The 27,640-nt window shown below is 47.4% G+C and overlaps 1 protein-coding gene across 3 annotated transcripts in view; it reads left to right on the forward strand.

Annotated features, from left to right (window-relative positions):
- Positions 1–27,640, forward strand: part of LOC121553289 (insulin-like growth factor-binding protein 2-B) — an 84,655-nt gene that overhangs the window by 13,026 nt on the left and 43,989 nt on the right. For all 3 annotated transcript variants that reach the window (XR_005997513.2, XM_041866322.2, XM_041866315.2), the window contains exons 2-3: positions 6,048–6,214; positions 9,675–9,815. Coding sequence is in view for 2 of the 3 variants with exons in the window: in XM_041866322.2 (XP_041722256.1) it covers positions 6,048–6,214; positions 9,675–9,815 (308 nt within the window). In the remaining variant the exon portion in view is untranslated. The remainder of the gene's footprint in view (positions 1–6,047; positions 6,215–9,674; positions 9,816–27,640) is intronic.

Below are 27,640 nucleotides of genomic sequence, written 5' to 3' on the forward strand. Positions count from 1 at the left end.
CTGTTTTCCTTGTTGGATATTCCACTAAAGTATTTTGGACTATACTTCGGTGTCCTGCGCTTGATTCCACCACTACACCCACCTACAGCATTTATGACAGAATCACACACCTTAAGAATGGAATCAGCAGGAGCCGCAGCAGCCCAGGCGACACTGGAGGACAGGGTCCGTGAACAGAGTGACCAGATCCTGCAGATGGGGTCCGCACTGCAGGAGGTGATCACCACCATCCGAGGCTGGGGGACTCCTACACCGCCATCCTCTCTGCCAGCCCCATCGGGAAGTCAGCCCATTCCCGCTCCGGAACCCAGAGGAGTTCGACTCTCGCTCCCGAGGGCCTACGATGGGACCGCGGCCGGGTGTCAGGGATTCCTTCTCCAGGTGGAGCTTTACCTGGCCACCGTGCACCCGGCGCCCTCGGGACATGAGAGCGTGTCCGCCCTGATCTCCTGCCTTTCCGGGAAGGCGTTGGAATGGGCCAACGCAGAGTGGAGGAGGATCGACGCGAACACCATCACCTACGACGAGTTCTCCCGCCGCTTCAGGGCGGTGTTTGACCATTCCCCGGAGGGGAAAGCGGCGGGGGAGCGTCTGGTCTTCCTCCGGCAGGGGAGGAGGAGTGCCCAGGAGTTCGCCTTAGAATTCCGTACTCTAGCGGCGGATGCAGGGTGGAATGAGCGGGCTCTCATCGATCACTACAGATGTAGTCTACGCGAGGACGTCCGTAGGGAGCTGGCCTGTAGGGACACCAGCCTCTCGTTCGACCAGTTGGTCGACATGTCCATCAGGCTGGATAACCTGCTAGCTACCCGCGGACGTTCCGAGGGGGTCCGTCCATTTCACCCTCCAGCGCCTCCGAGCCGTGCCCCATGGAGCTCGGGGCGCTGGCGCCAGAGAGCGGAGGAGGAAGAGCCCGAGGGGGCCTGTCTCCTGCACCAAGTGCGGTCGTGGAGGGCACACTGCGGCCAGGTGCTGGGGAGGGTTCTCCGAGGGAGAGGACAACAGGCCACGCACTGGGGGGCCTCCCAGGTGAGTAGACGCCCGCTTACCCAGAGCTTTCTGTTGCGCACTTTTGTATACCTGTTGGTTTTCCACAGGTTGCACCTCATTCCCAGCATAAGGCGCTAGTAGATTCAGGCGCAGCTGGGAATTTTGTTGATCGAAAGTTTTGTTTAGAGTTAGGGATCCCTCTCCTACCTGTTGACAAACCTTTTCCCGTACATGCCTTAGATAGCCGCCCGTTGGGGTCGGGGTTGATCAGGGAGGTCACAGCGCCACTTAGGATGTGTGCGCAGGGGGGTCATGAAGAGACTATACAGCTGTATCTGATCGACTCTCCTGCGTACCCAGTGGTGCTGGGGATTCCCTGGTTAAGCACCCATAACCCTGCTATTTCGTGGCAACAGAGGGCTCGATGGGTGGTCTGCTCAGTGTGAGGGGCGATGTCTGGGTGTTTCCGTGGGGGCGACTTCGGTGGAAAGTCCAAACCAAGTGCCCGCACTGCACATTCCGCCTGAATATGGGGATTTAGCTCTTGTGTTTAGCAAAACTAGGGCGACGCAGTTGCCTCCCCATAGACAGGGGGATTGTGCGATTGATCTCCAGGCAGGAGCAGCGCTCCCACGGAGCCATGTGTATCCTTTGTCTCAAGAGGAGAGGAAAGCTATGGAGACTTACATAGCCGAATCTTTGAGACAGGGATACATTTGGCCTTCCATTTCCCCCGCCTCTTCGAGTTTCTTTTTTGTGAAAAAGAAAGATGGAGGGTTGCGCCCGTGCATTGATTACCGTGGTCTCAATCAGATTACTGTGAAATACAGTTATCCACTCCCTCTGATTGCGACCATGACGGAGTCATTGCATGGGGCGCGGTTTTTCACAAAATTGGATCTCAGGAGCGCGTATAACTTGGTGCGCATTAGGGAGGGCGATGAATGGAAAACGGCGTTTAGTACCACGTCAGGTCATTTCGAGTATCTTGTCATGCCATATGGGTTGATGAATGCTCCATCAGTCTTCCAATCCTTCGTAGATGACATTTTCCGGGATATGCAGGGACAAGGGGTGGTCGTGTACATTGATGATATTCTGGTGTACTCGTCTACCCGAGCCGAGCATATAACCCTGGTGCGACGTGTATTGAGGAGGCTGTTGGAGCACGACCTATATGTCAAGGCAGAGAAATGTCTGTTTTTCCAGGAGTCGGTCTCCTTTTTGGGTTATCGGTTGTCCGCGTCAGGGGTGAGAATGGAGGTGGATCGTGTGTCCGCTGTGCGTAATTGGCAAACTCCAACCACTGTAAAAGAGGTGCAGCAGTTCTTGGGCTTTGCGAATTACTACCGGAGGTTTATCCGGGGTTTTGGACAGGTGGCAGCTCCCATCACGTCCCTTCTGAAGGGGGTCCGGTGCGCCTGCAGTGGTCAGCTGATGCGGACAGGGCCTTTGGGAGACTGAAGGACCTGTTTACGTCGGCTCCGGTGCTGGCGCATCCGGATCCCACAATTCCATTTCAGGTTGAGGTGGACGCGTCTGAGGCTGGTATAGGGGCCGTTCTCTCTCAACGGTCCGGCTCGCCACCTAAACTCCGCCCTTGTGCTTTTTACTCCAAAAAGCTCAGCCCGGCGGAGCGTAACTATGACGTTGGGGACAGGGAGCTGTTAGCTGTAGTTCAAGCCCTTAAGGTGTGGAGGCATTGGCTTGAGGGGGCTCAACACCCTTTCCTCATTTTGACTGACCATCGGAACCTGGAGTACATCCGGGCAGCGAGGAGACTGAACCCTCGCCAGGCTCGATGGAGTATGTTTCTCACCAGGTTCGTATTTAAAATCACGTACATCCCTGGGTCCCAGAATGGTAAGGCAGATGCACTGTCCCGGCGGTATGACACGGAGGAGAGGTCCGTTGAGCCTACTCCCATACTACCGGAGTCTTGCCTTGTGGCACCGGTGGTGTGGGAGGTCGATGCCGAGATCGAGCGAGCATTGCGTACCGACCCCAGCCCTCCACAATGTCCTGAGGGTCGGAGGTACGTTCCGCTCGAGATTCGGGATCGACTCATCTACTGGGCTCACACGTCACCCTCCTCTGGACATCCGGGTATTGGCCGGACAGTGCATTGGCTTAGCACTAAATACTGGTGGCCTACTTTGGCTAGGGATGTGAGGGTTTACGTCTCCTCCTGCTCGGTGTGCGCCCAGTGTAAGGCGCCCCGACATCTGCCCAGGGGTAAGTTACAGCCCCTACCCGTTCCACAACGACCATGGTCCCACCTCTCGGTGGATTTTGTAACAGACCTTCCCCTCTCTCAGGGGAATACCACCATCCTGGTCGTTGTGGACCGGTTCTCTAAGGCCTGTCGTCTTCTCCCTATGTCGGGTCTTCCTACTGCCCTACAGACCGCTGAGGCCCTATTTACCCACGTCTTCCGGCATTACGGGGTCCCCGAGGATATAGTATCTGATCGAGGCCCTCAGTTTACCTCCCGTGTGTGGAGAGCGTTTATGGAGCGTTTGGGGGTCTCGGTTAGCCTTACCTCGGGGTACCACCCGGAGAGTAACGGGCAGGTAGAATGTGTTAACCAGGATGTGGGTAGGTTTCTGAGGTCATATTGCCAGGACCGGCCTGAGGAGTGGGCGCGTTACATTCCCTGGGCCGAGATGGCCCAGAACTCTCTCCGCCACTCCTCTACTAACCTAACCCCTTTCCAATGTGTATTGGGTTACCAGCCGGTTCTGGCACCATGGCAGCAGAGCCAGATCGAGGCCCCTGCGGTGGATGATTGGATGAGGCGCTCGGAAGAGACGTGGAACGCAGCCCACGTCCACCTGCAGCGGGCCGTCCTTCGTCACAAGGCGAGCGCCGATCTCCACCGCAGTGATGGGCCGGTGTACGCACCCGGAGATCGAGTCTGGCTCTCTACCAGAAACCTGCCCCTCCACCTGCCCTGCCGGAAGCTGGGTCGGCGGTTTGTGGGGCCCTTTAAAGTCCTGAGAAGATTGAACGAGGTGTGTTATAGGTTACATCTACCTGTTGAATATAAGAATATTAACCCCTCGTTCCATGTGTCTCTTCTCAGGCCGGTGGTAGCTGGTCCACTCCAGGACAATGAGATAGGAGAGACTCCTCCGCCCCCATTGGACATCGAGGGGGCTCCGGCGTACACCGTTCGGTCCATCTTGGACTCCAGACGCCGGATGGGGGGTCTCCAGTATCTCGTGGAGTGGGAGGGGTACGGCCCGGAGGAGCGGTGCTGGGTGCCGCGGAGGGACATCCTAGACCCATCTCTCCTGTCGGAGTTCTACCGGGACCATCCCGCGCGCCCTGCTCCGCGTCCTCCTGGTCGTCCCCGAGGCCGGGGTCGGCGCACGGCTGGAGCCGCGCGTCAAGGGGGGGGGGTACTGTCACGGTTTCGGCCGAGGCTGCTCCTCCTCCTGGTTCGGGCAGGCATCGGCGGTCGTCGTCCCCGGAGTACTAGCTGCCACCGATCTATGTTTCATGTTCGTTTGGTTTGGTCTTGATGTTGTACACCTGTGTCTAGTTAGTCCTCATTAGTGTTCTATTTAAGTCTCGTTGGGTGTGTCTGTGTTTGTGTGTGATTGTTCCTGTCGTATGTTTGCTTGTCGATTTCCTTATTCGCTTTTTTGAGCTTTACTCCACTGTGTTGGAGCGTTTTACGCACCTGTGTAGTGCGCCTTTTGTTTGTTGCCTACGTGCGTAGTTTCGCCTTCGGGCAAGTTTGTTCTGTTTTCCTTGTTGGATATTCCACTAAAGTCTTTTGGACTATACTTCGGTGTCCTGCGCTTGATTCCACCACTACACCCACCTACAGCATTTATAACATCGGGAGCCAATAGGAGCCCTTCTTTGCAAGGCATTGGAAAACCTCAGTCTTTGTGGTTGAATCTGTGTTTGAAATTCACTGCTCGACTGAGGGACCTTACAGATAATTGTATGTCTGGGGTACAGAGATGAGGTAGAAATTCAAAACAATATTATTGCACTAAGAGTGTGTCCATGCAACTTATTATGTGACTTGTTAAGCATATTTTTACTCCTGAATTTATTTAGGCTTGCCATAATAAAGACATTGAATACTTTTTGACTCAAGACATTTCAGCTTTTAATTTCTAAATAATTCATATAGATTTTAAAAACATAATTCCACTTTGGCATTATGGGGTATTGTGTGTAGGCCAGTGGCAAAATAAATATAAATGTAATACATTTTAAATTCAGGCTGTAACACAATTTTTTTTGGAAAAAGTGAAGGGGTGTAGATACTTTCTGAAGGCACTGTACGTGCTGAGGGCTTTGACTTTAACCACACAACCAACCTTAGGCACCATCTCTCATCATTTTTTACAACCTGTGGTACATACAAACTGTCACCAATGAGATTATAGTCCCGACCACTTCTGAGACTCACTGCCAAGCAGGATAAGTGACATCATCAGGGTGTGAGACACATACCAGCAGGATGGTGCCTTGAGGGAGCCAATGTGAATCTTTGTCTTCCAATGATAACAACACATTGTTTACAGAAACACAGTGCTTGATAGCTCCTTTGGGATTAATTAAAGGAGAGCAAACGATTGTATGTATGTGTATGTGTGGGTGTGTGTGTGTGTTCTGTCGACCCTGAGAGTCTATAAAGGGAACATTATCTTCAGCAATTATTTTCCCTTTGTTTGGAACAAGTTTCCGGTGCATATAAACTTTTTATGTGCAGATGTCCTTGTTTGTATTCGGGGCATGTACACTCTTAGAACAAAAGGTTCCAAAATGTTTCTGTGGCTGTCCCAATAGGATAACCATTTTTGATTTCAGATAGAACCCTTTTGGGGTTCCATGTAGAACCCTCTGTGAAAACAGTTCTACAAGGAACCCAAAAGGGTTCTAACTGGAACCAAAAGGGGTTCTTCAAAGGGTTCTCCTATGGGGACAGCCGAAGAACCCTTTTTGGTTCTAGATAGCACCTTTCTTCTAAGAGTGCACTAAGTATTTTGTGTGTGTGTGTGTGTGTGTGTGTGTGTGTGCATGACCTATAGTGGAGCTGCAGGGCACTGAGGGTCCCCCTCAGAAGAAGCCGACCAAAGATGCCAGCTTCTGGATGTGGTCCAAAGAGAAGGCCGTGAGGCGGGCCCAGAACGAGGTCAAGACCAGGATGAAGACCAACAACTGTCCTGAAGAACCTAGGACCCAGCGGCCCACTCAGGTCAGGACAAACCATTCCAAAAATAAATAAAAAGCCATCTTTGTTCACATCCACTATCCGAGAGATACAGTTCAGAAACGTAATAAGCAATTAGTATTATGGCACTACATAGTTTACAATGGATAAACTTAGGGCCTCGCGAGTGGCGCAGCGGTCTAAGGCACTGCATCACACGTCACTACAGATCCGGGTTCGATCCCTGGCTGTGTCGCAGCCAACTGTGTCCGATAGACCTATGAGGCAACGTACAATTGGCCCAGCGTCGTCCGGGTTAGGGAAGGGTTTGGCCGGCCGGGATGTCCGTGTCCCATTGCGCTCTAGTGGCTTCTGTGGCGGGCTGGGCGCATGCATGCTGACACGGTCGCCAGTTGTACAGTGTTTCCTCTGACACATTGGTGCGGCTGGCTTCCGGATTAAGCGAGCAGTGTGTCAAGAAGCAGTGCGGCTTGGCAGGGTCATGCTTCGGAGGACGCATGGCTCTCAACCTTCGCCTCTCCTGAATCCGTACAGTAGTTGCAATGATGGGACAAGACTGTAACTACCAATTGGGGTAAAAAAAGTACTAAAAGATTTTAGAACTGTACTATAAGAGCCTCCCTAAACACGTTGTTGTGTAAATTGATTGAATGCTGGTCAGTGGTGACCCTGGTTGGTATTTGGTACAGCAGTGCCTTCTTCCGGACACACACACACACCTAATTTGTATGCCAATAAAATCTTTATATCTTCATATGTGTTGACAGATTGTTATTTATTTACATAGACCACTGAGGCCAATATTCTTATACATTTGGCCCTATTTCTTTTAATACTGCAGTTGGTATAACTGTTTACGAAATACCATCAAATATTGGCAGAATTTTCACCATTAATCCGTTTCTATTCCAAAGTAGAAATATCAAATCAAATCAAATCAAATTTTATTTGCCACATGCGCGGAATACAACAGGTGTAGACATTACAGTGAAATGCTTACTTATAAGCCCTTAACCAACAATACATGTTTTAAAGAATAGTGTTAAGTAAACATTTTTTAAAGCAAACAACTAAAGAGCAGCAGTAAAATAAAATAACAGTAGGGAGGCTATATATAGGGGGGTACCGGTGCAGAGTCAATGTGCGGGGGCACTGGCTAGTCGAGGTAATTGAGGTAATATGTACATGTGGGTAGAGTTAAAGTGACTATGCATAAATAATAGACAGAGTAGCAGCAGCGTAAAAGAGGGGTGGGGGGGCAGTGCAAATAGTCTGGGTAGCAATGATTAGCTGTTCAGGAGTCTTATGGCTTGGGGGTAGATGCTGTTGAGAAGCCTTTTTGACCTAGACTTGGCGCTCCGGTACCGCTTGCCGTGCGGTAGCAGAGAGAACAGTCTATGACTAGGGTGGCTGGAGTCTTTGACAATTTTGAGGGCCTTCCTCTGACAACGCCTGGTATAGAGGTCCTGGATGGCAGGAAGCTTGGCCCCAGTGATGTACTGGGCCGTACGCTCTACCCTCTGTAGTGCCTTGCGGTCGGAGGCCGAGCAGATGCCATACCAGGCGGTGATGCAACCAGTCAGGATGCTCTCGATGGTGCAGCTGTAGAACTTTTTGACGATCTGAGGACCCTGCCAAATTTTTTCAGTCTCCTGAGGGGGAATAGGCTTTGTCATGCCCTCTTCACGACTGTCTTGGTGTTTAGTCCCAGGATCCTTAGCTTAGTGATGAGCTTTGATGGCACTATGGTGTTGAACGCTGAGCTGTAGTCAATGAACAGCATTCTCATGTAGGTGTGTGTTCCTCTTGTCCAGGTGGGAAAGGGCAGTGTGGAGTGCAATAGAGATTGCATCATCTGTGGATCTGTTGGGGCGGTATGCAAATTGGAGTGGGTCTAGGGTTTCTGGGATAATGGTGTTGATGTGAGCCATGACCAGCCTTTCAAAGCACTTCATGGCTACAGACGTGAGTGCTACGGGTCGGTAGTCATCTAGGCAGGTTATCTTAGTGTCCTTGGGCACAGGGACTATGGTGGTCTGCTTGAAACATGTTGGTATTACAGACTCAGTCAGGGACATGTTGAAAATGTCAGTGAAGACACTTGCCAGTTGGTCAGCACATGCTCGGAGTACATGTCCTGGTTATCCGTCTGGCCCTGCGGCCTTGTGAATGTTGACCTGCTTAAAAGTCTTAGTCACATCGGCTATGGAGAGCGTGATCACATAGTCATCCAGAACAGCTGGTGCTCTCATGCATGCGTCAGTGTTGCTTGCCTCGAAGCGAGCATAGAAGTGATTTAGCTCGTCTGGTAGGCTTGTGTCACTGGACAGCTCACGGCTGTGCTTACTTTTGTAGTCTGTAATAGTTTTCAAGCCCTGCCACATCCGACGATTGTCAGAGCCGGTGTAGTACGATTCAATCTTAGTCCGGTATTGTCTCTTTGCCTGTTTGATGGTTCGTCGGAGGGCATAGCGGGATTTCTTATAAGCGTCCGGGTTAGAGTCCCGCTCCTTGAAAGCGGCAGCTCTACCCTTTAGCTCAGTGCGGATGTTGCCTGTAATCCATGGCTTCTGGTTGGGGTATGTACGTACAGTCACTGTGGGGATGACGTCACCGATGCACTTATTGATGAAGCCAGTGAGTGATGTGGTGTACTCCTCAATACTATCTGAAGAATCCCAGAACATATTCCAGTCTGTGCTAGCAAAACAGTCCTGTAGCTTAGCATCTGCATCATCTGACCACTTTTTATTTACCGGGTCACTGGTGCTTCCTGCTTTAGTTTTTGCTTCTAAGCAGGAATCAGGAGGATAGAGTTATGGTCAGATTTGCCAAATATCAGAGCCAAGTAGAATTGCGTTACATTTGCATTCAACAGTGTTTATTTGCTTCAATCAAGATCACGTGCCTTACAAGGACAACCTTGTTATTAGTTGACTAACACAGCCCTAGTTAGCCCTACATTCATTTTCCAAACAACCCCTTGTCGTCCGGTTCATGTGAGCTTTGCTCAAAGCAAAAATATGTGGCATGCTAATATGCATGGCCCCCGGGCCCCACAGAGAAGAGCCATAAGTGTTCAGACCTAGGAAACAACCATATACATGCACAGATCTTCTCCCTCATTTAACTCTATGTATTGCCACTAAACAGAAAATAGGCGAGGGGGAACACAATTGATAAGACCATTAGAGACAACAATAGATATAGTAATGCAGTAAACGGGGGTAGGAAAAATGGGGAGTCAGTTCTGTGGGCTGGTAAGTTGTGGGTTGTGGAGGGACAACTAAAATGACAATTCAACACTTTGATCCACTTTGATGGCTGTCATATACTAATGTACAGTATAAATAGGCCAGCGGAACACAGCCCTCAGCTCTGTCACGCTGTGCACCCTTCATACAATTCAATCACTTATGTACTAGATGGTGCTGAGTTGAATGTGTGTAAGTTCAACAGTCAGTATTTTGTCTGTGCTTTTCAGAGACATTGTCAACTGGAGCTGAACAAGGTGCTGGAGGAGCTCTCCAAGATTACCTTTCATGACAACAGAGAACCACTGGAGAATCTGTACGAGCTCAACTTCCCCAACTGTGACAGAAGGGGCCAGTACAATCTCAAACAGGTGAGCCTCAAATCATTGATATGGTTAATGTAATATACTGTAGCCTCACAGCAAATTGGCCAGTTTAGATTTTTCAGTGTAACATTTCTAAAAGAACCACAGTGTTGGTGTCCCCCAAAAAAAAAATGGTAAAGTGGTTATCCCGGCAGGTAGCGGCAGGTAGCTTAGTGGGTAAGAGCGTTGTGCCAGTAACCGAAAGGTCGCTGGTTCTAATCCCCGAGCCGACTAGGTGAAAAATCTGTCGATGTGCCCTTAAGCAAGGTACTTAACCCTAATTGCTCCTGTAAGTCGCTCTGGATAAGAGCGTCTGCTAAATGACTAAAACATAAAACAAACAAAACAATCCCACTGGCTATAGGGTGAATGCACCAATTTGTGAGTCGCTCTGGATAAGAGCGTCTGCTAAATGACGTAAATGTGCCCTTGAGCAAGGCACTTAATCCTAATTGCTCCTGTAAGTCGCTCTGGATAAGAGCGTCTGCTAAATGACTAAAATGTAAATGTTAATAACCAGTGTTGACTGTGAGAGTGTGATTGTGTCTAGTTTACTCTGTGGAGAGTCACAAAAAATCAAAAAATCATTATCATTTTCCCCAGCATGCTCTACTGCAGCTAGATTTTTTTGGGATTGTTTTTGCATGTACATTGATTGATTGATTAATCTTATGCTACACAAAGATAATTAACTAACCTATCAGTTAGTTAGATGTATTGCACCCATTACTGAAATGGTTGTTCCAGTTTAAATGGTTTAGGTAGTCTCCTTTATCAATATTCCTAACCCTGAGAGTCATCCTGAATGCAGGTTGCAGATGAATACAAATTCAAACTGTTGGATGTCCTAACTCTGGCTGAATTCCAATAGGAATTACATATCACTTTGCACTTCAGCATAATGTGACTTGCAGGCCTGATGTGGCCTGTAAACCAGTAGGTTCTTAACACCCCTGTGTTGGGGTAAAACATAGGCATCAAAGCAAGGCTTTATGAAATTATCCAATAGTAGGTTTTGGTTGAAGCGCAATGTTAAATTCAAAAATCCCTACTTTCATATCTATGCCAATATGAAACCAATGTCGATGAAAATGTGCAAATCACCTTGATTGTAGGTACACAACACACTTCCTGCCTCTCGCCATGAGCCATCCGGCCATTTCCGAGAACCACATACCGGATTTTTAACAGGGTCATTAACAAAAATACCCCGACCTAGTTCAATATCAAGGCGTTGGATAAGAACGAGACTACAGCATCCATAAAGTGACTATTAGACTTGCCACCTTTCGGATGGAATTTTTAGGGGCAACAGTTTTGATTCAATTGATAATTTATGTGTGCCAATAGAGAACTAATGATGTGCTATCTTTTTGTAGCATTTCTGACAATACGAATATATTTTTCAGCCGAATCTCAGAGTTCTAAAACTGGGTGGAGCAACTCGATTGCTCAGCAACAACACAGCTTCACCAGGCTGCCAGTCATTAGAAGTGTATTTTTTTATTTATTCCCCATTAGCTTTTGGCAGCTATTCGTCATGGGGTCCATAAAAAACACAAAACATGAAAAGTAACACTGATACGGCCCAAGTGTCACGCTCTGGCTCCGGGACTTTGTGTGTTGAGCCAGGGTGTGTTCGTTTCGTGGTGTTTTGTTTGGTTGGGTGGTTCTATGTGTTGTATTTCTTTGTTGGGTTCAATGACTCCCAATCGGAGGTAACGAGTGTCAGCTGTCGGCTCGTTATCTCTGATTGGGAGCCATATTTATCTGTATGTTTTCCTGTGGGTGTTGTGGGTTTTTGTTCCTTTTGGTCAGTGTACCGTGGACTTCATTGAGTCGTCTTTTGTTTGTAGTTCGATAACGTTTATTTAATAAAGTCATGTTTCTTGGACACGCTGCGCCTTGGTCATACTTGGACGACATAGACGACCGTGACAGAAAAACCCACCATAAAAGGACCAAGCAGCGTGTCCAGGAGCAAAGAGACTGGACATGGGAGGAGGCGCCTGGTAAGGAGATCGAGAGGCTGGCGATGGCCCAGGTGGGCAAATCGTGGTCCTGGGAGGACATGCTCGGGGGCAAGGGACCTTGGGGGAAGATCAAGGCCCTGGCGAGAGAGGAGCAACGGCGTCAGCAGGGTCATCGTTGGAAGGACGAGAGGCAACCCCCAAAAAGTTTTTTGGGGGGCACATGGCTGGGCGGCTGGGCAGCAGGAGGCTGCCACAGGGAGACGTGGAGAGAAGGCTATCGGATTACGGGAGCCATTGGCGAGTAGAGGAAGGGAAGTTGTTGCGGCACGGCGTGAGAGACTGATGTGTGTTACCAGTCCGGTCCGGCCCGTTCCTGATCCCCAGTTAAAGCCAGTGGTGTGTGTTCCCAGTACGGACCGGCCTGTTCCTACTCCACGCATCAAGCCCACGGTGTGCGTCGCCAGTCCAGCCCGGCCTGTTCCTGCTCCACGCACAGAACCTACGGTGTGCGTCGCCAGCCCAGCCCGGCCTGTTCCTGCTCCACGCACAGAACCTAAGGTGTGCGTCGCCAGCCCAGCCCGGCCTGTTCCTGCTCCACGCACAGAACCTACGGTGTGCGTCGCCAGCCCAGCCCGGCCTGTTCCTGCTCCACGCACAGAACCTACGGTGTGCGTCGCCAGCCCAGCCCGGCCTGTTCCTGCTTCACGCACAGAACCTACGGTGTGCGTCGCCAGCCCAGCCCGGCCTGTTCCTGCCACTCGCACCAAACCTACGGTGCGCGTCGCCAGCCCGGTCCGGCCTGTTCCTGCCACCCGCACCAAGTCTACGGTGCGCGTCGCCAGCCCGACCCGGCCTGTTCCTGCCACTCGCACCAAACCTACGGTGCGCGTCGCCAGCCCGGTCCGGCCTGTTCCTTCTCCCCGCACTAGCCCTGAGATGCGTGTCCTCAGCCCGGTACCTCCAGTTCCGGCACCACGCACCAGGCCTACGGTGAGCCTCAGACGGCCAGAGTCTGCCGTCTGCCCAACGGCGCCTGAACTGCCCGTCTGCCCAACGGCGCTTGAACTGCCCGTCTGCCCAACGGCGCCTGAACTGCCTGTCTGCCCAACGCCGTCTGAACTGTCCGTCTGCCAAGCGCTGCATGAACTGCCCGTCTGTACGGAGCCTGCAAAGCCGCCCGTCTGCCATGAGCCTTCAGAGCCGTCCGCCAGACCGAAACCGCTAGAGCCTTCCGCCAGACAGGATCAGCCAGAGCCTTCCGCCAGACAGGATCAGCCAGAGCCTTCTGCCAGACAGGATCAGCCAGAGCCTTCCGCCAGCCATGAGCAGCCAGATCCGTCAGCCGGCCATGAGCAGCCAGATCCGTCAGCCAGCCATGAGCAGCCAGATCCGTCGGCCAGCCATGAGCAGCCAGATCCGTCGGCCAGCCATGAGCAGCCAGATCTGTCAGCCAGCCATGAGCAGCCAGATCTGTCAGCCAGCCATGAGCAGCCAGATCCTTCAGCTAGCCATGAGCCGTCCAGCCAGGATCCGCCAGAGCCAGCCAGCCAGGATCCGCCATTGAGTCCGGTGCTGTCCCTTAGCCCGGTGCTGCCCCTTATCCTGGTGCTGCCCCTTAGTCCGGTACTGCCCCTTAGTCCGGTGCTGCCCCTTAGTCCGGTGCTGCCCCTTAGTCCGGTGCTGCCCTTTAGTCCGGTGCCGCCCCTTAATCCAGTGGGGTTTAGTTGGGGGTGGTCATGTGGAGGAGGCTACGTAAGCGGGTAGTGACTTTGGTGGGGTGGGGACCACGGCCAGAGCCAGAACCACCGCCGAAGAGGTATGCCCACCCAGCCCTCCCTTGTTTAGCCTTATTGAGGCGCGGTCGCAGTCCGCGCCTTTAGGGGGTACTGTCACGCTCTGGCTCCGGGACTTTGTGTGTTGAGCCAGGGTGTGTTCGTTTCGTGGTGTTTTGTTTGGTTGGGTGGTTCTATGTGTTGTATTTCTTTGTTGGGTTCAATGACTCCCAATCGGAGGTAACGAGTGTCAGCTGTCGGCTCGTTATCTCTGATTGGGAGCCATATTTATCTGTATGTTTTCCTGTGGGTGTTGTGGGTTTTTGTTCCTTTTGGTCAGTGTACCGTGGACTTCATTGAGTCGTCTTTTGTTTGTAGTTCGATAACGTTTATTTAATAAAGTCATGTTTCTTGGACACGCTGCGCCTTGGTCATACTTGGACGACATAGACGACCGTGACACCAAGAAAACTTCCCCGAGGGACACCGCACTGTATATATCTGATGTTATTGAAGCTTCCATTCATGAACTCTCTTTGGGCTCTATTGAATAAATATCTCTCCAACCATGTGATGGCAGGTAATGTAAAGCCAAAATAACTGAGTTTCTTCAATAACAATGTATGATCAATAACATCAAAGGCTGCACTGTAATCTATAGTGAGGGAAAAAAGTATTTGATCCCCTGCTGATTTTGTATGTTTGCCCACTGACAAAGACATGATCAGTCTATACTTTTAATGGTAGGTTTATTTGAACAGTGAGAGACAGAATAACAACAACAAAAATCCAGAAAAACGCATGTCAAAAATGTTATGAATTGATTTGCATTTTAATGAGGGAAATATGTATTTGACCCCTCTGCAAAACATGACTTAGTACTTGGTGGCAAAACCCTTGTTGGCAATCACAGAGGTCAGACGTTTCTTGTAGTTGGCCACCAGGTTTGCACACATCTCAGGAGGGATTTTGTCCCACTCCTCTTTGCAGATCTTCTCCAAGTCATTAAGGTTTTGACGTTCGGCAACTCGAACCTTCAGCTCCCTCCACAGATTATCTATGGGATTAAGGTCTGGAGACTGGCTAGGCCACTCCAGGACCTTAATGTGCTTCTACTTGAGCCATTCCTTTGTTGCCGTGGCCGTGTGTTTTGGGTCATTGTCATGCTGGAATACTCATCCATGACCCATTTTCAATGCCCTGGCTGAAGGAAGGAGGTTCTCACCCAAGATTTGACGGTACATGGCGCCGTCCATCGTCCCTTTGATGCTGTGAAGTTGTCCTGTCCCCTTAGCAGAAAAACACCCCCAAAGCATAATGTTTCCACCTCCATGTTTGACGGTGGGGATGGTGTTCTTGGGGTCATAGGCAGCATTCCTCCTCCTCCAAACATGGCGAGTTGAGTTGATGCCAAAGAGCTCGATTTTGGTCTCATCTGACCACAACACTTTCAACCAGTTCTCCTCTGAATCATTCAGATGTTCATTGGAAAACTTCAGACGGCCCTGTATATGTGCTTTCTTGAGCAGGGGGACCTTGCGGGCCCTGCAGGATTTCAGTCCTTCACAGCGTAGTGTGTTACCAATTGTTTTCTTGGTGACTATGGTCCCAGCTGCCTTGAGATCATTGACAAGATCCTCCCGTGTAGTTCTGGGCTGATTCCTCACCGTTCTCATGATCATTGCAACTCCACGAGGTGAGATCTTGGATGGAGACCCAGGCCGAGGGAGATTGACTGTTATTTTGTGTTTCTTCCATTTGCGAATAATCGCACCAACTGTTGTCACCTTCTCACCAAGCTGCTTGGCAATGGTGTTGTAGCCCATTCCAGCCTTGTGTAGGTCTACAATCTTGTCTCCGACATCCTTGGAGAGCTTTTTGGTCTTGGCCATGGTGGAGCGTTTGGAATCTGATTGATTGATTGCTTCTGTGGACAGGTGTATTTTATATAGGTATTAAACTGAGATTAGGAGCACTCCCTTTAAGAGTGTGCTCCTAATCTCAGCTTGTTACCTGTATAAAAGACACCTGGGAGCCAGAAATCTTTCTGATTGAGAGGGGGTCAAATACTTATTTCCCTCATTAAAATGCAAATCAATTTATAACATTTTTGACATATGTTTTTCTGGATAATTTTGTTGTTATTCTGTCTCTCACTGTTTAAATAAACCTACCATTAAAATGATAGACTGATCATTTCTTTGTCAGTGGGCAAACGTACAAAATCAGCAGGGGATCAAATTCTTTTTTCACTCACTGTAACAATACAGCTCCAACTATCATCTTATTATCAATTTATTTTAACTAATCATCTGTCATCTGAGTCAATCAGTAGAAGTTTGATTGCCCTGCATGCTGAAAGTCAGTGGTTAACTTGTTCTCTGAAAAATAGCATTGCATTTGGTAAAACACAATTCTCTTCATCAGTTTACTAAGAACAGGCAGCAAACCGATTGGGCAGCTGTTAGAACCAGCAATGGGTGCTTTACTATTTTTAGGCAGTGGAATTACTTCAAATCACATTTTATTGGTTGCATACACATATTTAGCAGATGTTATTGCGGGTGTAGCGAAACGCTTCCTTCCATGCCTGTGGACAAACACACTCCTTAAGGCTGTGGTTAAAGATATAGCAAATAGGGGTGGCAATACAGTCGTGGTCAAACGTTTTGAGAATGACACAAATATTAATTTTCACAAAGTCTGCTGCCTCAGTTTTTATAATGTAATTTGCATATACTCCAGAATGTTATGAAGAGTGATCAGATGAATTACAATTAATTGCAAAGTCCCTCTTTTGTAGCATTTCATTTTGGATCCATGGCCAGAAAATTGCGGATAGAAATCAGGGCGTGATGACGTAGTGCACACAAAATGTACTTTTTCGCTTACGTTTTCATGTACCAAATAAAAATCGAAAATTCAATGTGTTTCTGTCTCATTTTCAACTCTACCAATATTTTTGTCACAAAAACTGCTGCGTTAAATAGCAAATGTGCCTACTCTCATCTTGGCACATGTGCTCTAGCCAACTGCTCACAGATACATTGCAAGTAGGCTGTCATGCACGGCCATTCCAGTGGCGAGTCTACATTATGAGATTACTATGGATAAGAGCGAGCATATGTTTATTTGTCAAATGGCAGTCAAGCATCGATCATCATGTCACCAGAATAAGTCCATCAATATTTATTGGAAAGGAGCATAAAGATCACCGTTCACATTCACCACCCTGTGAAGTTCATCATAATTTATTGAATCTGTAGCCTAATAAACTGCATGGTTTCCCGAGTCGTAATGCGAGGACCACACACTATATCATTGCGTGACTCCAAGTTTATTTCAATATGATGGTTATTATATCAATATTTGTGCTTACAGGTGTTTCCACCGCCATTTCTCACATAATTAATTTTACAGACACAAAAAGATCCCACCATGTCGAACTAACAAATGATCTTTCGTCATTTATAAAATTGTACCGAAACGTCCTGTTTCCATCACAGCTGTAGTGATTTTTTGCTTTTATACAGTATGACTTTACTCACATAAAAACTGTGGATGGAAACGTGGTTATAGACAGCCTTTTGGTTGCTCAAAAAAATATTGTTTGGCATGTAGAAATGTTGTATAGTGCACCTTAAAGCTAAGAGGTCTTTGTGATGCTTTTCAAATTTAAGTCTGAGGCCAAGTTTTTGAAACAGTGAGGAATTAGTGGACCAATCTAGCATAATGAAAGCTTCCTCAACTAATAACAATCACACACACACACACACACACACACACACACACACACACACACACACACACACACACACACACACACACACACATCCAGACCAAGATCACATCATGGAAGAGCTCTGTCTCTTCTGCCAGTGGGGCTGGACCTGCAAGCAGATGGCTACAGACAGAGGAATGGAAGAGAAGGGAAAGGGCTTTGGAAAGCAGTCACACACACACACACACACACACACACACAAGATTATATATATATATATATATATATATAGATGTAGAGCAAGATGGCACCGACAGACATGGCAGCTCTGCTTCTAGCTCCTAAGCAACTTAGCAGTATTTCTTTTTTTTATTAGCCCAGAAAGTTTTTTGTGTTATTACATACAGCCGGATATAACTTTTGGATATCAGGGCGGCGGTAACTCACCAGCATTACGACCAGGAATACGACTTTCCCGAAATGGATCCTTTGTTGGTACCCCCAGGGCAACTGAACTTATCCCAGAGGCTGCTCCAAGTCGCCGCCAGTGGAGAAGAGGTATTCGGAGTGGACTTCTAGTCCGACTCAGGAGGCGGGCACACCATCCACCGCTTCCGAGTATATTATTTGCTAATGTTCAGTCTCTGGACAATAAAGTAGACGAGCTCAGGGCGAGGATCTCCTTCTACAGAGACATCAGGGACTGTAACATACTCTGTTTCACGGAATCATGGCTCTCTCGGGATATACTGTCGCCATCCATACAGCCAGCTGGGTTCTCAGTTCATCGCGCAGACAGGAATAAAGAACTCTCCAGGAAGAAGAAAGACGGAGGTGTATGCTTCATGATTAACTACTGGTGTGATTGTGGTAACATATGTAAACTCAAGTCCTTTTGTTCACCCGATCTAGAATGCCTCACAATGAAATGCCGACCGTATTACCTCCCAAGAGAATTATCTTCAGTTTTAGTCACAGCCGTGTATATTCCCCCTCAAGCCGATACCACGACGGCCCTCAAGGAACTACACTGGACTTTATGCAAAATGGAAACCACATATCCTGAGGCCGCATTTATTGTAGCTGGAGATTTGAAACAAAGCACATTTGAGGAAAACGCTACCTAAGTTATATTAACACATTGACTGTAGTTCTCTCTTAGGAAAAACACTAGATCACTGCTGCTCACCTTTTCAAAATGCCTCCAAGGCCCTCCCCTGCCCTCCTTTCGGCAAATCAGATCACGACTCTATTTTGCTCCTCCCTTCCTATAGGCAGAAACTCAAACAGGAAGTACCAATGCTAAGGTCTATTCAATGCTGGTCTGACCAATCAGAATCCATGCTTCAAGATTGTTTTCATCTCGCGGATTGGGATATGTTCTGGGTAGCCTCTGAGAATAATATTGACGCTTACACAAACACGGTGACTGAGTTCATCAGGAATTGTATAGGGAATGTTGTTCCCACGGTGACTATTATAAGATTTTAGATTTTAGTCATTTAGCAGATGCTCTTATCCAGAGCGACTTACAGTTAGTGAGCGCATACATTTTTTATAACCTACCCAAACCAGAAACCGTGGATAGATGGCAGCATTGGCGCAAAACTGAAAGCGCGAACCACCGCATTTAACTATGGAAAGGTGACTGAGAATATGGTTGAATACAAACAGTGTAGTTATTCCCCCCGTAAATCAATCAAACAGGCAAAACGTCAGTACAGAGACAAAGTGGAGTTGCAATTCAACGGCTCAGATACGAGACGTGTGTGGCAGGGTCTACAGACAATCACGGATTACAAAGGGAAAACCAGCCACGTCGCGGACACCGACATCTTGCTCCCAGACAAGCTAAACACCTTCTTCACCCGCTTTGAGGATAACACAGTGCCATCGACGTGGCCTGCTCCCAAGGACTGTGGGCTCTCGTTCTCCATGGCCGAAGTGAGTAAGATGTTTAAGCGTGTTAACCCTCCCAAGGCTGCCGGCCCAGACGGCATCCCTAGCTGCGTCCTCAGAGCATGCGCAGACCAGCTGACTGGAGTGTTTAAGGACATATCACCTCTACCTTACCTTCCACCCTAGACGCACTTCAATTTGCTCACCGCCCCAATAGATCCACAGACGATGCAATCGCCATCACACTGCACGCTGCCCTATCCCATCTGGACAAGAGGAATACCTACGTCAGAATGCTGTTCATTGACTATAGCTTAGCCTTCAACACCATAGTACCCTCCAAGCTCATCATTAAGCTCGGGCCCTGGGTCTGAACCCCGCCCTGTGCAACTGGGTCCTGGACTTCCTGACGGGCCGCCACCAGGTGGTGAAGGTAGGAAACAACACCTCCGCTTCGCTTATCCTCAACACAGGGACCCACAAGGGTGAATGCTCAGCCCCCTCCTGTACTCCCTGTACCAACAATGACGAGACAGCCTACAGGGAGGAGGTGAGGGCCCTGGCAGAGTTGGGCCAGGAAAATAACCTCTCTCTCAACGTCAACAAAACGAAGGAGCTGATTGTGGACTGCAGGAAACAGCAGCGGGAGCACGCCCCTATCCACATCGACCGGACCGCAGTGGAGAAGGTGGAAAGCTTCAAGTTCCTTGGCGTACACATCACTAACAATCTGAAATGGTCCACCCACACAGACAGTGTGGTGAAGAAGGCGCAACAGCACTTTTCAACCTCAGGAGGCTGAAGAAATTCGTCTTGGCCCCTAAGACCCTCAGAAAAGTTTTACAGATGCACAATTGAGAGCATCCTGTTGGGCTGTATCACCGCCTGGTACGGCAACTGCACTGCCCACAATCGCAGGGCTCTCCAGAGGGTGGTACGGTCTGCCCAACGCATCACCAGGGGCACACTGCCTGCCCTCCAGGACACCTATAGCACCCGATGTCACAGGAAGGCCAAAAAGATCATTAAGGATATCAACCACTGAGCCATGGCCTGTTCACCCCGCTATCATCCATAAGGTGAGGTCAGTATAGGTGCATCAAAGCTGTGACCGAGAGACTGAAAAACAGCTTCTATCTCAAGGCCATCAGACTGTTAAATAGCCATCACTAGCCGGCTACCACCCGGTTACTCAACCCTGCACCTTAGAGGCCGCTGCCCTATATACATAGACATGGAATCACTGGCCACATTAATAATGGACAATAGTCACTTAAATAATATTTACATACTGCTTTACTCATCTCATATACATATACAGTGAGGGAAAAAAGTATTTGATCCCCTGCTGATTTTGTATGTTTGCCCACTGACAAAGAAATTATCAGTCTATAATTTTAATGGTATGTTTATTTGAACAGTGAGAGACAGAATAACAACAACAAAAACAGAAAAACGGATGTCAAAAATGTTATAAATTTATTTGCATTTTAATGAGGGAAATAAGTATTTGACCCCCTCTCAATCAGAAAGATTTCTGGCTCCCAGGTGTCTTTTATATAGGTAACGAGCTGAGATTAGGAGCACACTCTTAAAGGGAGTGCTCCTAATCTCAGCTTGTTACCTGTATAAAAGACACCTGTCCACAGAAGCAATCAATCAATCAGATTCCAAACTCTCCACCATGTTCAAAACCAAAGAGCTTTCCAAGGATGTCAGGGACAAGATTGTAGACCTACACAAGGCTGGAATGGGCTACAACACCATCGCCAAGCAGCTTGGTGAGAAGGTGACAACAGTTGGTGCGATTATTCGCAAATGGAAGAAACACAAAAGAACTGTCAATCTCCCTCGGCCTGGGGCTCCATGCAAGATCTCACCTCGTGGAGTTGCAATGATCATGAGAACGGTGAGGAATGAGCCCAGAACTACACGGGAGGATCTTGTCAATGATCTCAAGGCAGCTGGGACCATAGTCACCAAGAAAACAATTGGTAACACACTACGCCATGAAGGACTGAAATCCTGCAGCGCCTGCAATGTCCCCCTGCTCAAGAAAGCACATATACAGGCCCGTCTGAAGTTTGCTAATGAATATCTGAATGATTCAGAGGAGAACTGGGTGAAAGTGTTGTGGTCAGATGAGACCAAAATCGAGCTCTTTGGCATCAACTCAACTCGCCGTGTTTGGAGGAGGAGGAATGCTGCCTATGACCCCAAGAACACCATCCCCACCGTCAAACATGGAGGTTGAAACATTATGCTTTGGGGGTGTTTTTCTGCTAAGGGGACAGGACAACTTCACCGCATCAAAGGGACGATGGACGGGGCCATGTACCGTCAATTCTTGGGTGAGAACCTCCTTCCCTCAGCCAGGGCATTGAAAATGGGTCGTGGAAGGGTATTCCAGCATGACAATGACCCAAAACACACGGCCAAGGCAACAAAGGAGTGGCTCAAGAAGAAGCACATTAAGGTCCTGGAGTGGCCTAGCCAGTCTCCACACCTTAATCCCATAGAAAATCTGTGGAGGGAGCTGAAGGTTCGAGTTGCCAAACGTCAGGCTCGAAACCTTAATGACTTGGAGAAGATCTGCAAAGAGGAGTGGGACAAAATCCCTCCTGAGATGTGTGCAAACCTGGTGGCCAACTACAAGAAACGTCTGACCTCTGTGATTGCCAACAAGGGTTTTGCCACCAAGTACTATGTCATGTTTTGCAGAGGGGTCAAATACTTAATTCCCTCATTAAAATGCAAATCAATTTATAACATTTTTGACATGCGTTTTTCTGGATTTTGTTGTTGTTATTCTGTCTCTCACTGTTCAAATAAACCTACCATTAAAATTATAGACTGATCATGTCTTTGTCAGTGGGCAAACGTACAAAATCAGCAGGGGATCAAATACTTTTTTCCCTCACTGTATACTGTATTATATTCTACTGTATTTAGTCAATGCACTCCGACATTACTCATTCTAATATTTAAATATATCTTAATTCCATTGTTTTACTTTTAGATAGGTGTATTGTTGTGAATTGTTAGACACTACTGCACTGTTGGAGCTAGGGACACAAGCATTTCGCTACACCCGCAATAACATCTGCTAAATTGGTGTTTGTGACCAATAACATTTGATTTGATTTGTGTGACTGCTTTCCAAAGTCCTTTCCCTTCTCTTCCCTTCCTCTGTCAGTGGCCTCTGCCATAAATATATATATATATATATATATATATATATATATATATATATATATATATATATATATATATATATCAGTGGAGGCTCCTCAGAGGAGGAAGGGGAGGACCATCCTCCTTATTGAATTTCATAAAAAGTTAAATATTTAAACATTTAAAAAGTTAGCGTTTTTAGATACAATTATACTAAATATATTCACGTCACCAAATAATTGATTAAAACACACTGTTTTGCAATGAAGTTCTACAGTAGCCTCAGCAGCACTCTGTAGGGTAGCACTATGGTGTAGCTGGAGGACAGCTAGCTTCTGTCCTTGTCTGGGTACAATGACTTCAATACAAAACCCTCATCGTTCTCACCCCCTTCCATAGACTTACACAGTAATTATGACAACTTCCGAAGACTTACACAGTAATTATGACAACCTATCAGAGCTCTTGCTGCATGGACTGACATGTTGTCCACCCAATCAAAGGATCAGATAATTAATCTAGTACTGAAAGCATAAACTACAGCTAGCTAGCACTGCATTGCATAAAATTTGGTGAGTAGTTGACTCAAAGAGAGACAAGGAGTTTTGAACAAATACATTTCTTCCAAAATTAAGGAGAAGCAAGAGAGAGAGAGAGAGAGAGAGAGAGAGAGAGAGAGAGAGAAAATAACTAGTTAGCTAACACTCGAGCTAGCAGGCAAGAGTTTTATTTGAGGTAGTTTGCTAGTTAACGTTAACTACCTGAAAAAAAGTCATTGACTGAGATAAAATGTATTTATGATAGGACCTAACCTATTTAACCATCAAATTGATAATTAGTAACTTTTGTTATTTACGTTTTGCAGTCAGCCAAAACACATTTTCCAAATTGTTTGTCGAAATGGCCGTTGGTTAACATAAGTGGATTTCACTTCACGGGCTGGTGTACGGGAGAATTAACTATGTTCTCTCAGGTCGTCACTAGTTAACACAGCCACAAAGTCATAAACCCTATTTCTACCTATTCTACCCTAACCTTAACCAGACTGCTAACCTTATGACTAACCCTAACCTTAAATTAAGACCAAAAATCGAATATTTGTTTAAATAAATTATACGATATAGCCAACTTTGTAGCTAGTGGAAACCGTTCTCTCGGGCCAAACTTTTATTTTATTTTATTTAACTAGGCAAGTCAGTTAAGAACAAATTCTTATTTACAATGACAGCCTACACCGGCCAAACCCGGACGACGTTGGGCCAATTGTGCGCCGCCCTATGGGACTCCCAATCACGGCCAGTTGTGATACAGCCTGGAATCAAACCAAGGGGCTGTAGTGACGCCTCAATCACTGAGATGCAGTGCCTTAGACCGCTGCGCCACTCGGGAGCCCATAGAGATAGTGGGGCAGCTAACCACCTCAGATTCTTTCTAGATGGCCACTGACAGTACCGTTCTCTGGTCTCTGTCAAAGTCAGTTGGTAAAATTCTGAACATGAGCCTGTTTTAAAACGACGATTTTGATAATTTAATGAAATTATAATTGAAGACTAATATATCCATCTATTCAGGATGTCAAAGTCTTTGGCTTGTAAAACCATTCATGTGTCACCTGCATTGGGGCAGTACAACCCCGATTCTGTGAAGGTGATCATGAGCCAAAACGGCTGTGTTCCAAATGATCAAAGCCAGATTTTGGCACTGAGCTCAACCTGATGGAGATGACAGAAGTGGAGTACACCCACCTTCAGCACATCATCCAGTCACACATGGAGGCACAGGCGGCTGGTCCAGAGGGATCTGGAGACATCAATGAAATTATAATGGTATTGGTCAGTGACGGGAACGTTATACCTGGAGAAAGGACCCCCACCACTTGCGGTGAAGTCCCCGGCTCTGTGTTGGCTAAAGTCAGGAGTGCAGTGGATGCGACCCAAGAACGCAGCTTGGAAGCATACAACAACGGTAGCACACAGCTATTGTCCAGGCCCAACCCACCCGCCCGAGTTCGCTTGGAGAAGAGGTTCAACTGCACCCCCTGTGACAATCCCCAGACAACAGGATGTGCAATCAGCAGCTCTTAGCAATTTTTTGACAATGCTTCATCACTCCAATGAGGCGCAAGAAGCAGCAATGCATCCACAACCGCAGAAGTGGGTGAGGTCAGATCGGGGCAACCCTATTGAGCTGTCATACCCATATGGAAGCATGTTCAACCCCATCGCTGGCGCCCGTCAAGGGTTTGGGATGGTTCCGCATATGCTTGAACCCAATAAGCATCAAGGGTTGATCATTCCAAAGAACTTCACATTCAGCTATCGGCCAGACAAGATGCCTGACAAAGTTCCATGCGTCAACAGCCCCAACCCAATAGAGGAGAAAGTTTGGGTGAAGGTGGAAGATGATGCTGTGGCGAAGCCTGCTAAACGTGGTAGGACCTGTGGACCCTGTGCTGTCAAGGCCTCGGCATTGTCCCAAACTCAGTGGAGGGAAGAGCAGCTGGAGGAGCAGGCACCAGGAAGAGAGGAGGGCCACCAGTGGAAAGTAGCCAGCGCAGAGAGAGGCACAACAGCAAGGAGCGGGACCGCAGGAGGAGGATCCGCTTCTGCTGTGATGAGCTGAATGTGCTGGCGCCGTTCTGTAACCACGAGACGGACAAAGCCACCACCCTGCAATGGACCACCGCCTTCCTCAAGTACGTCAGAGAGGTGTACAGGGACTCCATCAAACAGGAGTTCCAGGGCACGTTCTGTGGCAAGACTGGTCAGCGGCTCAAGCCCAGCAGTGCCTCAGGTCAGGTCATGGTCCGCCAGGAGACAACACAGCCAACAAGTGCCCCACAGGCATCGGAGCAGTAAATACACACCTAAACCTATTTAATAATTATTCTATTTATTATTAATTTATTTCACCCTCAAGAGTAGCTGTGCTCCATCAGGTTTGGCTTTGGAATGTTAGCTGTCACAAAAGCATCAGGTATTGCCAGAGAGACAGACACATCCATTTGATTGTTTTTTGAGGGGAGAAAAAAGATTTTGGTGTTCTGTTTATTTCTTTATTACAACACCTTGAAATATTATTTTTCCTCGAAGTGATTATTACCCCCCTTGACAGGGCATGTACTCCAACATGTACATTTCCGTCTTGATCTAGTTGGTCACAATTTTTTTATCAGAGATTTCATAAATGTTTATTTTGCTTAAAAGTGTTCAAGTTCGACTGATATTTGAAACGAGCTTCCCTTCCAAACCTCATGAATGACAATAATTAAAACAGGTGAAGGTTTTAAGTTTCAGACCATGGAAGTAACATTTCAACATGGTTTTGAGGGTCTTGATTGTACAATGCAAGTTTAACTGCACTCCATCACTCCTATGGATCAGGTTAGTGTATATTGTGATTCTTTATGAGCCAACAAACCTTTTTATAAAAAAGAAGAGTACTTTACTGAAAGTCGTGCACAGGAGGCACTGTTTCTCTACGATAGAAGAGAATGTATGAAAATGTATGCACTCACTAACTGTAAGTCGCTCTGGATAAGAGCGTCTGCTAAATGACTAAAATGTAATGTAAATGTAAATTTTTTTACAATTTCATAAGGACTGTTTTGAGATAAAGTCAAAAAACGGCTTAGACTTTTAAGAAATAGGCTATGTCTAAATACACTTACATGCACGGTAATTACTCCCTGTGGGCATATACAGTGGGGGGAAAAAGTATTTAGTCAGCCACCAATTGTGCAAGTTCTCCCACTTAAAAAGATGAGAGAGGCCTGTAATTTTCATCATAGGTACACGTCAACTATGACAGACAAAATGAGAAAAAAAAATCCAGAAAATCACATTGTAGGATTTTTAATGAATTTATTTGCAAATTATGGTGGAAAATAAGTATTTGGTCAATAACAAAAGTTTCTCAATACTTTGTTATATACCCTTTGTTGGCAATGACACAGGTCAAACGTTTGGTGACAACAGTTGGTGCGATTATTCGCAAATGGAAGAAACACAAAATAACTGTCAATCTCCCTTGGCCTGGGGCTCCATGCAAGATCTCACCTCGTGGAGTTGCAATGATCATGATAACGGTGAGGAATCAGCCCAGAACTACACGGGAGGATCTTGTCAATGATCTCAAGGCAGCTGGGACCATAGTCACCAAGAAAACAATTGGTAACACACTACGCAGTGAATAACTGAAATCCTGCAGCGCCCGCTAGGTCCCCCTGCTCAAGAAAGCACATATACAGGCCCGTCTGAAGTTTGCCAATGAACATCTGAATGATTCAGAGGAGAACTGGGTAAAAGTGTTGTGGTCAGATGAGACCAAAATCGAGCTCTTTGGCATCAACTCAACTCGCCGTGTTTGGAGGAGGAGGAATGCTGCCTATGACCCCAAGAACACCATCCCCACCATCAAACATGGAGATGGAAACATTATGCTTTGGGGGTGTTTTTCTGCTAAGGGGACGGGACAACTTCACCGCATCAACGGGACGATGGGCTGGGCAATGTACCATCAAATCTTGGGTGAGAACCTCCTTCCTTCAGCCAGGGCGTTGAAAATGGGTCGTGGATGGGTATTCCAGCATGACAATGACCCAAAACACACGGCCAAGGCAACAAAGGAGTGGCTCAAAAAGAAGCACATTAAGGTCCTGGAGTGGCCTAGCCAGTCTCCAGACCATAATCCCATAGAAAATCTGTGGAGGGAGCTGAAGGTTCGAGTTGCCAAACGTCAGGCTCGAAACCTTAATGACTTGGAGAAGATCTGCAAAGAGGAGTGGAACAAAATCCCTCCTGAGATGTGTGCAAACCTGGTGGCCAACTACAAGAAATGTCTGACCTCTGTGATTGCCAACAAGGGTTTTGCCACCAAGTACTAAGTAATGTTTTGCAGAGGGGTCAAATACTTATTTCCCTCATTAAAATGCAAATCAATTTATAACATTTTTGACATGCGTTTTTCTGGATTTTTTTGTTGTTATTCTGTCTCTCACTGTTCAAATAAACCTACCATTAAAATTATAGACTGATCATGTCTTTGTCAGTGGGCAAACGTACAAAATCAGCAGGGGATCAAATACTTATTTCCCTCACTGTACATTTACCAGACACTGTTATCCAGAGCTACTTACAGTTAGTGAGTGGATACATTTTCATACTGGCCCCGCTTGGGAATCGAACCCACAACCCTGACGTTACAAACGCCATGCTCTACCAACTGAGCTACACGGGACTACATATTGGAACTAGGGCTGTGGCGGTCATGAAATTTTGTCAGCACATTATT

This window comes from Coregonus clupeaformis, chromosome 4 (genome assembly GCF_020615455.1).
Source record: "Coregonus clupeaformis isolate EN_2021a chromosome 4, ASM2061545v1, whole genome shotgun sequence".
In the NCBI taxonomy this organism is placed as follows: Eukaryota; Metazoa; Chordata; class Actinopteri; order Salmoniformes; family Salmonidae; genus Coregonus; species Coregonus clupeaformis.